Raw genomic sequence first — 12,329 nt, forward strand, 5'->3', positions numbered from 1 at the left:
GCGTAGAGGGCGTTTCCGTAGTCCAGTCTGCTGGTGATGAGCGCGTGGGTGACAGCCTTCCTTGATTCATGGGGGATCCACTTGAAGGTCTTTCAGAGGATTTGGAGGGTGTTGAAGCAGCTGGAGGTGACCGTGTTGATCTGTCAGGTCATGGAGAGAGAGGAGTCGAATATGATGATGAGGTTTCGGGCATGGTTCATGGGTGTGGGGGGGCCACCAAAGGTGGTAGGCCACCAGGTGTTGTCCCATGCCAAGGGAGAGGGTCTGAGGACGAGTACTTCTGTCTTCTCCGAGTTGAGCTTCAGGCAGTTTCTGCTCATCCAGGATGTGACGTCCTTCATTCCTTCCTTGAAGTTGAGTCTGGTGGTGATTGGGTCCTTGGTGAGGGAGTGGATGAGCTGGGTGTCGTCGGCGTAGGATACTATGCTGAGTCCGTGCTGTCTGACAATGGCAGTGAGGGGGGCCATGTAGATGTTGAAGAGCATGGGGCTGAGCGATGATCCTCATGGCAGGTTTGTAGCAAAGTATCCACTAATCAACATATTCCTGCATAATTGTTTACCGCTACTTGCCACAATTCTGCAGGAGTAAGCCCCTTGAAAGAGATGAGAAATGGTAGAATGAAGAGTAGCTTTTCTTGTGATCAAGCGATGACCCACAGGCTCCGGATTTCATGAGCATTCATAAACTCTTCTGTGACCCATGCTGGCTGTATTAGATGTGTTCCTGCAAAGAGCTGGAAGTGATTTCTCCATGAGTATCCTCAGTACTCTTCTCACAAATTCATACCAGGTAAGTGTCAGGAATCCCCATCTCACAAGGAACAGTACACCCTGTGTTATCTGTCAACACCCATATGGTGGTCGAATTAGTCATATTGCTGTTTGTTTATAGAACTGCATCTTATATTATTATGTTTTATTTTGTGATGATTTTGCCTATGCTTGTTTATTGATTTTTGCCTATGCTTGTTTATTGCCTTGTTTATTGCTTGTGCCAATGTTTATTATTACATTGTTTACAACTTTGAACTTTGCCAATGCTTATGGAGAACCGGGGGTCTGAAAACGTGAGTCACGGCATTTAAATGCACTGAGCCTGTTGACATTGCAATTATGTCTCTAGGCAACTGCAGCTTCTCAGTGTAAACAGGTGGCAATGAGTCATAATTGCACACCTTGTGTTACACCCCAGGCACGCCCAGGAATTAGCTATAAATAGCCACATCCATCTGTTAAGCATTGCTTGGCTTTTTGCTTCCTGACTCGAGGAGGGAATTCCCCAGAGCCTTTCCTCATCACTGCCTGAAAGGAACTCACCAGATCCTCTTCTTCAGTAACTGGAGCTCTCTGCAAGGATTTCCTCCATGTCTTCGAGCCGGCTCAAGACAACAAGGACATTCCAAGGATCCAAGGACATCATGTGCAAGAGCTAAGTGTTCAAAAAACTGGTTATCACTTAGTCTGCTTGGGCGCGCTTGTGTATTTAGAGTGTTAACCCTTCATTTGGAATATTTAGAGTGTTAACCCTCCATTTTGAGGCTTAATCTTGACATTTCACATCAGCAGTGTGTGTTACTGCAATGTTAACTCTTTACTAGTTGACAATAACTTTGGACTTTTGGCATCAGTGTTTTCTGGCTGCATTTTAAAAGCGACTACAATTTACCTTTTGCATTTTCTGCACATTATGCTTGACATTTGATTCATGCTTTTCTGGCTGCATTTAAAGCGCAATTGATCCTTATATTCAGTGACTATTTGTAAGCAGCTGACAGGCTTTTGATAGTAATTTGACCAGAATCTTCTGAGGACATATCCAGGTGCATAGTTTATGCAGGCGCCTAGTTTATGCATTACTACAAACACATAATCAGGTGAGATATACGGCATGTACAGTATACTAAGTGTAAATCAGGATAAAGAATACAAGGTCTAATACATATAAATGTTTTGTATTTCATAGAATCTTGTTTTAACGTCATTGTGCTTATTGAGAGAACATCTTTTATGAATAATGAAAGTGTCCCAACATAAAGAAAGGTAATTAGGACATCGTAGTGCAAGATATTTGTATTAGAATAGGAGTTAGGGTCTGTATAATTAATATGCTCTTTATATATTTTTAGGTATAGTCAAGATTGCTTTTGCCGTGCGGGATTCCGGATCCTGGCTGGTCCAGGCGGTGAAGCGTAGCAGTCTCTCTTTCTTCTTTGTCTCTCATCCCAAATCCCCTTCCCTCTTTGGACACCTGCCAGGGCTCCTGTGTTTCTCAGCAGCGCTGAGAGGTGTTCAGAGGGGGTTGAGGAACAGTCATCGCCCCTGCGGATGGACCTGGATTTCAGGTGAGTGGCTGGACTCACATCTTACAGTAAGTAGCAACACTAAAACGGCCATGTGACATTCCCAATGAAATGCACGTTCTAGTCACCTTCTAGGGTGTTCTCTCACTGATCCATGAGGGCAGACAAATAAGTAAAGGAAGCTAACGGGGTCTGGTAACCTGTTAGCAGCTATTAGCTTCCAATGACATTTGTGGGCCTACTTGTAACCAAGTAAACTTACTTTCTTGCCAGTCTCAACAGCAGTGTCACATTCCGGGCTGTACATGCTTTCCAAGGCATCCTCCAAAACAGAAGTGGAGCCACTCTTTAGTTTTCCCACCCACCAGGGTTGGCTTCTCTTTTGTGTGAACCAATCAAGGGTGTGCGAGGTCAGAATGAGGGTGCCTGAATGACAGATAAGGGTTTCCTTGGAATCAGTTGGAGTTCTCGCAGGACTGGCCTAGAGGGTCCATTATACATACTTGAGGCCTGTCTGGCGGTGTTTACGAGTTGGATGATGGTGTCTGAGCAAATTGAACACAGCTTGCAGAGAAATATGTAACATCCAAGTTAGAATCTGATAGGGTATCACAGAGTGTTCAGTGCAGCCTCAGTCAACTCTGTTCATCCTGGAAGTGACATATTCTAATGCCATTTAGATGGCTCAACAGTATGACGACTGTTAGAACCCATTTCAGAGGGCCACAGGGCATGCAGGGGTTACAGGGCCCAGTCATGGTGGTTGAGGCCTTTTACACCTGATGTCCTGGGCCTGACCTACTATGGATCTCTCTCAACAGGGCCAAGGTCTCCTTCTGCGCTCAACTCTTAGTGGTAGCTGTGGTCGAGCAGTAAGGCCAGTGAACACAACTCAACTCGAAGTGCAAACAGTGCAAACAATAAATCAAGGTCCAGCCAAATGCTTGCTTTTATATGAAAAAGTGGTGTAGGAAAGTGCTCTTTTGACATGGTTACCCCAAGATCTCTGCTTGATATCTGATGCAACTTGAATGAAAGTGCACTGGGATCTGCTAACCTGGTCCCCAGCACCAGTGTTCTTTCCCTAAACTGTGCCATTGCTTCTGCACTAGGCAGCACTTTAGCTCAAAAATACATCTCTAGTAAATGGTACCCCTGGTACCAAGAGCCTTGTGACTAAATAACATCCCTATGGACTGCAGCACAAATTGTACCACCCTAAGGGACTCCTCACCAAGCACATGCACACTGCCAATGCAGCCTTCATGTCTTGGTGCAGAGAAAAATGAAGAGTCACATGGTGGCACACATCCCTTTATGCCATGCCTACACGATACTGTATGAGGTATAGGTAGGTAATCCCTACAGCAGGCTATACAACCCTAAGGCAGGGTGCACTATACCACATGTGAGGGCATGACTGCATGAGCAGATATGTCCCTGTAATATCTAAGTCCATTCTTAGATATTACAAGTGCCCAGAGAAGCCATACCGAGTACAGGAGCTAGATACTAGTAATTATGAGTTTCCTAGCTCCATTATGGTGTCCCTGTACCCACAGATGTTTGGTACCAAACATATCATCTTCATAAACCCACACTGATGCCAGTGGGGGGTTTATCAAGACATGCAGTCAGAGGGCACCTCAGAGGTGCCACCTGAAAACCTACCAACCCACTAGATTGTGCCTGACTGGTCTCCACCAGCCTGACACCTTTAGACATGTATCTGACCCCCTGAGATGAGAGCCTTTTGCTCCCATGGGTCAGAAACAAAGCCTGCTCTGGGCGTGGGTGCTTTAGCCATTTCTGACATCAAAAGACACCCCTGTACCTGTCAACCCTGGACCTTGTTGAAGTGTGCCAAAGGTGTTTCTAAGGCCAGAGCATCACAACTTACTTCTCCAGCTGTTGGTTTCCTCCGACTAGCCTCCTGGCCTGAGCCTGCACCCCTTTATTGATTTGACCTTTCTCCATTGATTTGTAGTGGATGGCCAACTCTGTGTTTTCACCCTGCACCCAGCCACTCTTGTGCCGCTGTGGTGCACTGTTGATGATATTACTGACCTTGCCCAGTGCTTGCCTTAACCGCTGGAGACTGGTCTCCCAAGCCCCTGTTGCTTACCTGTGAGCAACCTCTGTCCAATTTCACAATTCTCCTAAGGGACTCCTCACCAAGCACATGCACACTGCCAATGCAGCTTGCATGTCTTGGTGCAGAGAAAAGTGAAGTGTCACATGGCACACATCCCTTTGTGCCATGCCTACACGATACTGTATGAGGTATAGGTAAGTCATCCCTACAGCAGGCCATACAACCCTAAGGCAGGGTGCAGGGGTGTCTTTTGATGTCAGAAACGGCTAAAGCATTCTCCATTGATTTGTATTGAGCACCCAATGCTGTGTTTGCACCCAGCGCCTGGCCACCCCTGTGCCATTGGTGAAGCACTGTTGGCGCTGCTTTGAACCTGCCCAGTGCTTGCCTCAACCACCAGAGACAGGTCTCCCAAGCTGCTGTTACTTACCTGTAAGCAGCCTCTGTTTGATTTCACCGTTCTCAATTTATTTGTATTGGGTGCCCTATGCTGTGTTTACAGCCTGCACCCAACCTTCACAGTGCCACTGGTGCTGCACTCTTGGTGCTGTTTTGAACCTTGCTCAGTGCTTGCTTTAACTCCCGAAGACTGGATCTGTAAGTCAGAGTTACCAACCGGTATGATGAATGTTTTCTTCCTCTCATAGGTTAACATTGCTGAGCTCAAGAATTGCACTAAGGGCCTGATTACGAAGGTGACCATTGGCAATGTGTCAGTCGTCCAGCCCGCACTATCATGATACGACTGCTTTGCAGGCTGTTGCAAAATGCCTTTTTATGCTGTGGCTCTGCTGCGGCCTGGAAAAGGGCAGCAGCACACGCCACAGTAGAAAAGGGCACTTTAAAAAGCATCCATTTGAGGTATAGATGTTTGGAGGGTCACGACATGTGCCCCCCTGCCCACTTAGCAGTGGGCCATGGGGTACAGGGTTCGATGCTTGGGCCCTCCAGCCCAAAGTCCCCTTTTGGCTGCCTTTTCATGGCGGTGGGACCGCTATGAAAAGGCAGTCTGGAAGGGACATCCTAATCCCTATGGTGGCACCTGCGCAGGCACTGCCACCATTGTAACAATTAGAGTCCGACCGCCGCTACTTGAGCCTGTCAGAGGTGACTGTCTTTCCCCCCGAAAGCATTGCTTTGACCTCCAGTATTGTAATACGACAGTCGGTCCTAGGGCCTGGATGTCAGGCGGACCACCACCGCCAGCCTGTCACTAGCGGTCCACTCAACATCAAAATGAGGGCCTAAGTGTCTATTTTTTAATTGAGAAACAAAGTTCTTTGGCTCTACAAAATAAACATAACCAAGAATTATTTTTATATATTGGACTTGGAATTATTAATTGAGTGTGTCTCTCATTTATTGCATCGGTGAGTACAACAAGTGATGAGCACTACCCTCTGATAAACCTAACTGCTCACCAAAATGACTACAAAAGATAGCATTAGTATTATCTACATTAGCCTCTGTAAAGCCTCTGGGGATCCTCTGGACTCTTGCACACTACACCTTTTTTTGGTATAGTATATAAAGCGATAGCTTTCTACAAGTAGTATTTTATTTCTAAATCTACACGTGAAAAGAAATGCGACATTCAAATGAAACAACACAATCCCCCTTGAGGCCGGGGCTCTAGCAGTTGTCTGGGAAATCCCTGTCCTAGCCTCCTTAGTGTAACATGTTCAGGGTTATTCCCTATTCACCGGTGACCCCATCCAGGGAATGCACATTATTACACCATTACACCATTCTCAAGAATTTCCTTTGACTCTTTAGTATTTTTGTCAAAAGTGTCTATAATGTGCAACACTTTCAGCAGCAAATCCCCCAGGGCCCACAGGCCCAGTTCAAGTCTTACCAGATCCTGCAGTACAGACGTTTTCAGTGCTACAGCGAGTGCCCTGATCCCAGGCGCTCACGAGATTAAGCATGGCTGGCTTTCCCCAGTGATCTGTGCAACTACCAGCTCACAGAGACGCAGTAAGTCAAGTTCTTCCTAGCAGGGTGGATTCAATCATTCAGCTCCCAACTTGAGTCCTGCAAGGGCTCATCTTCCTCCTATCATACTCCTGGTCCTCTAGGGTCAGTCAGCGCAGATCTCTCAGTGTGGCTAGCTCTGCTAATCTCAGCCTCACTCCAGTCCCAGGTGACGGCCCTAAGTCTTTAGTGATTTGGCCCTGCCTTCCCCTCCTGGCACAAAGGATTGCCACGGTACATTATGGATGCCATGTAGCCCAAACCGCGACAACTCCTTGTGGCATACAGGGTCGCCGATCAGGCATTCATGAGCCCTAGCAAGATGGCCACACAACTACTTCAACAGTGGCCCCCTCCGTCATACGGGGTTACTGTAATGAAGCTGTGTGGCCTCTGCACCCTCGCCACAGCCCTCAATAATGGGCTCAGTCTACAGCAGTCCTCTCCTGCCATATGGGGTCACCAAAACAGTCCTGCACATGGGCCATGGCCTAATCAGTGCTCAGCCGAATCCTCCCACCTCACATAGGAAGTCTTTATGATAGGGATCCTCACTGGATCTTGCTCCCTCCATTAGTCTCCTCTTCCTCGTAGGGCACACAGGACTTAGCAAGCAGGTAGGTGCTGGTGCTCCAGGCTCTAGGGCAGGTGGTCTTGGTTACCCTGGATGATGTCCCCTCACCCAGCAGGGAGACTAGCAGGTCTTTGCCCCCAGTCCTGGTCACAGTCAGTAGTCTTACAGAGTGTACCCTTCTCACATAGCTCGTCTGACTGCTTGGCAGATGAAAAAGGTTTAGAGATTCAACCCCCTTCTACTTTTCCAGACACCAAATGTGGTTTAGGGTCTGTGTCTTATAGGTTTTATGTTGGGGTTCTGCTTCTTTTGTAGTGGGCACTTCTCCCTTTCTTCTTTCCTCATGAAAGCTGCCTGTCACAGCAATTAAAAAAATGTTTTTTGAAGTTTTTTGTATTCATTGATATTTTTGAAATTGTTATGCTTAATTGTTTTGTATTTTTATTCATTATAAAAAAGATATTTTAAGTAGCGGGATGTTGGGTTATTAGGATTTAAGGGTGGGGAGATTAAAATAAAATTTATATTTGCATTATTATTCTTAAATTAATAATTCTTTTAATATGCAAATTAGTTATTTGGTAAAATGTATTTCATTAATAGTTTAAATTATATTTATATTTTATGTCAAAGAAGATATATTTTAATGTTTAATATATAAAATAAAAACATTGCAAATTAAAAAAAAATACAAAATATATCCATAAAGTATTATATTTGGATTTATTTAAGTAGTTTAGTATATGCTAACTTGTAAATGCATACCTATAATTGTATACATTATTTAAAATTCATAAAGCATTTAGATTTAAAATTTTTTTTTTTTTAAATTCTTTGATGTAAAAACATCATTTATATAATTTATTTAGTTAATGTGCTAATTTGCAATAATTGTATTTGTGTTTTTTAAATTAAACATTTACTAAAGTTTGATAATGTATCTATTACTAGTGTATTGTACATTTTTTTAATAAAATAGTCTAAGTAGAAAATTGTATTTATAATTGCATAAAAAAATCAAAGTTCTTAGTTTCCTATAGCTTTTTTAAATTGGTTTAGATTGGATTGGGAATAGTAAATGTCACCCTTTTAGTGTCCAACACCTTCTGTGAGTAGGTTATGATTGGAGTGGGAATAGTAAATGTCACCCCTTTAGTGTATAATATCTTTCCCATGTTGGTTTAGATTGGAGTAGTAATAGTAAATGTCACCCCTTTAGGTCCTGATTGCAAGTCTGGCGGTCCGAGGACTGCCTGACTTGTGGTGGCGTGGCGGTGGCGGATCCAGCATCTGCCGCACCAGCAGTCTGATCGCCTCATTAGGAGTTGGCCGGTCGGACAGCCCTGGGGATGCTGGCTCCACCAAGGAACTGCCTTTCCCTGCAATTGGAGCAATGGTCATAGGCTGCAATATGCTTGGCAGGACTGCCGTGGTCCCGCCAAGTATCTTACAAAGTTTCTTCTCCTCCAAAGTTTACATGGTGGTTCCTCCGCAATGTCAACTTTGGCGGAGAGGAAACAAAGGGGGCCCTACAGGGCCCCCCTGTGCCTCAACCAATATTGGATACCCACAGAGGGCATAACATGTGCCCCTCTGTGTGCATGCACATAGGCTCCTGCACTGCATGGACTTTCGAGTCCATGCCGTGCAGTAACCTTGTAGTGCGGTCCCATTGCAGAGCCTTTTTCAAAAAGCACCACAGCCTTTAAAAGAGGCACCCCATGGGACTGCCACGCGGCCCGCTTGCCAGACTACTAAAAAGTTGTAATCTGGCGGGCAGGCTGCGGAGACCTTCAGCAGAGCGGTGGAGTGGTGGTTTGCACTGCCACACCACCGCTCCGCCAAAAAGTAATACTCAGGGCCATAATGGCCAACACCTTCTATGATTTGGCTTAGATTGCAGTGGGAATAGTAAATTTCACCCCTTTAGTGTCCAACACCATCCCTAATATGGATAGGCTGAAGTGGGAATAGTAAATGTCACCCTTTTACTGTCCAACATTTTCCCCAGTATGGTTAGATTGGAGTGGGAATAGTAAATATCACCACTTCAGTGTCCAACACCTTCCACAAGTTAGTTTAAATTGGAAGGAAATAGTAAATGTCACCTCTTTAGTGTCCAACACCTTCTATGAGTTGGTTAAGATTGGAGTGGTAATAGTGAATGTCTTCACCTTTAGTGTCCAGCACATTCTGGTTAGGCTGGAGTGGGAATAGTAAATGTCACTCCTTTACTGTCCAAAACCTTCCCTAAATACGGTTAGATTGGAGTGGGAATAGTAAATTCTACCCCTTTATTGTCCGGCCCCTTTTATGAGTTGGTTTACATTAGAGTGGGAATAGTAAATATCACCCCATTAGTATCCAACACCTTTCTGAAGCTGAGTTGGATTGGAGAAGGAGTAGTAACTGTTACCCCTTTAGTTTCAACATATTCTCCAAGTTGGTTAAGATTTGAGTGGGAATACTAAGGGCCTCATTACGATGAGACTCGGAAAGCCTTCGATGGCAGTTTGGAAACTTTTCAAGTCTCATAGTGAGTTTCACTTTCGACCGTCGCATTACGATGCAGGCAATCGAAAGTGAAACCGGACGGTCATTCTGGCTGGAATCCGACGGGCTCAAGGAGCCAGTTGGCCATTCGGAGACCTGACCGTAATCCCTATAGATGGCGTTTCCGCCATAGGGATTACGATGTCGGTTTCCGACAGGGTTTCAATGTCGGGCTTTCCGTCATCGTAATAAGGCCTTAAATGTCTCTGCTTTAGTGCCTAACAACTTCTCCAATATGGTTAAGCGAGAGTGGGAATAGTAACGGTCACCCCTTCACTGTCCAACATCTTCCCCAATATGGTTCGATTGGAGTGGGAATAGAAAATTGCACCTTTTTAGTGGATACAATTATCACAATATTGCCATTTTTTTTACAATGTATTATGTTATTAAAATATATAATGTTACTTATGTTTTGATGATGAAGTGTAAATGTATGTGTATATTTGGGAACGCAATGTATTGTACGGGTGAGTGTCTAATGTTTTTTTTACAAGTTTTAAATTCAAAATCAATTGTGTCTTACTTTTAAATCAATTGTTTTTACTCAGATTTTCAGTTTTGGGGGGTTTCTTGGAGTGCTTGGTTTTTAAAACACTTAGGGCCTGATTACAATTTCGGGCGGACTCACATCCGAACGACACCATTGCGGTTTGGGCACCTCTCAACCATAGGGTGGCGGTTCTGACCGCAGTATTAGGATATGTCAGCCCATAGGGCGGTTGGAAACATCAAATTTTTCAATGGAAACTTGTGCAGTAGGTGGAAAAGGCCCACAGCACAAGCTGCCATTGAAAAATGAATGTTTTCAAACATCCCTGCATCTGTGGAAGGCAACTCATCGTGCCTGCCAAATGGTGAAGAGATGTTTAGGGGGGTGCCATAGGTGACCCCCAGCTCCAATTGCGGAGGGCCAGGGGAAAGGGGGCACTGCTAGGGGCCTGCAATGTCACTTTCTGACAGCCTTTCCATGTCGGAAAGGCCAACATAGAATGGCTATCGAAAACCGACATCATAATCTGGACCGCAGAGCCACAATCATTAAGGGATTATGCGGTCTGTCCAATGCACGTTGAAATCCCCCGGCAGGTTAACCTCTGACCACCGTCATCCTAATACGGAGGTCGGACTGTAAACCTATATATACTTGCCATATGATCTGATTAAAGTGGTAGTAATACCCTTGTAGGAGTGTATGGGCGTATATTGTTTAAAATTATTTGAACCACAACTTGTTCAAAGTTTATGATTATTTTTTAGGTGTAGGAGTTATTTGTCTGCTGTTTGATATAAGTTAGGAGTTCAAAATAGGTACTGCTTTGATTATTTGGGAGTAAAGCACATATGAAAGGGATGTTGGTATATTTATATTTACCATGTAGGGTGTAGATTTGATTGAATGGTTTAGGACACATTTTAAAGGTTCTGTCCATCATCCAGGTTTGACCTTGGGTAAGTTTAATTAAGTTGTTTACAGTAGAAAGGTTTAGGATTCATTTTTCTTTCTTTAGATTGTCAAGTAACAGGAAGGGTTCCGCAAAATGTGCCTTATTATGGTGTCGCTCGGGAAGACCGTCCGACCGACTTGTCTGCAGAAACACTCCAACCGACTCGACCACGACCTCTCCGCAGGCCGTGTTATTATGCATAGCAGGTAAAACTCCGACCAAATCGTTTGGAAACCATTCTATCCGACCACGTTGGTCGGAAACATGTCCGAACCAACGGAGTCGTCGGAAAGGCTGCCACATAGGCATTCCAGTTAAAAAAACAAGCATAGGCTGTGTCGCCAAGCAGATTACGATGCATCTGATGCGGTCGCTGAACCATGTTGGCTTGTGTTCCATATGGCAAGTGTAAAAAACAAAAATCAGCAACAACAACAAGCATAGGCAGCGCCAAATAAAAAAAATTAAATTAAATATTAGGCACGCCCACCAATTCATCTAAATAAAGACCAAAGAAATCACCATGATCCTTTGATCACACAATACTGTTGCTAGCCCAAGAGAGGAGGCCTGGTCCATTCCCTGCTCTCAGCCTTGCACACACTTATGCACTATATCCACCCCACTAATTGCACATATCACTTTTTAAAATCCTTTTTTCAAACACACCTCTATTTCACATTCACACTCACCCTCACACCCACTCTCACCCTCACCATGCCCCAGAGGACGCAGCCACGATTTAAAGATAAGGAGTTGATAGTGCTTGTAGATGAAATAATTAAAATAGAGCCACATTTATTTGGGAACCTAGTCCAACAGACCCCCATCACCCAGAAAAATAGGATGTGGGACAGGGTAGTCAACAAGGTGAACGCTGAAGCACCTGTCCTGCACTCACTGGATGATATCAAGAGAAAGTGGTACGAAGTGAGAAGGAGGGTGAAAAAACTGTGCTCCAAAGATGCGAATGCACAACATACTGGTGGTGGCTCTCCTGAATCACCTGTTTACTTTACTTCCTGGGAGGAGAAGGTGAGTGGCATCCTTCTGCGGGAGAGTGTCTATGAACTTACAGAAGGAACGGAGTCTGGAAAGTAGGTACTCCACATTCCACTAAAGTTAGCAATTACAACTCTGCAGACATCACTGCAATGGACCCAGTTAACTAAATAAAATACCATAGTCAATGAGCAAGTGATGGGTAAACCACATATCCGCAATGAAAATGAAAAGTCTTAAAAATGTTGCCATGTACACACTTCTTCCAAACTCACAGCAAGGGTTTATGCTCCAAACACCAGCCCCAGTGTCTGACATCTTGCCAGTTCATTTTCACTCGCTGTCAGGAAAGATAGTTTCTTGGGTGGCTTGTTGGGC

The 12,329-nt window shown here is 44.6% G+C and overlaps 1 protein-coding gene across 1 annotated transcript; it reads left to right on the forward strand.

Moving 5' to 3' along the window:
* Positions 1 to 11,666: 11,666 nt before the first annotated feature.
* LOC146798008 (nuclear apoptosis-inducing factor 1-like) lies at positions 11,667 to 12,050 on the forward strand. Its single transcript, XM_085627684.1, has one exon. It carries the CDS (start codon positions 11,667 to 11,669, stop codon positions 12,048 to 12,050), a length of 384 nt encoding a protein of 127 aa, XP_085483810.1.
* Positions 12,051 to 12,329: the final 279 nt, after the last annotated feature.

This window comes from Triturus cristatus, chromosome 9 (genome assembly GCF_964204655.1).
Source record: "Triturus cristatus chromosome 9, aTriCri1.1, whole genome shotgun sequence".
Lineage (NCBI taxonomy): Eukaryota > Metazoa > Chordata > Amphibia > Caudata > Salamandridae > Triturus > Triturus cristatus.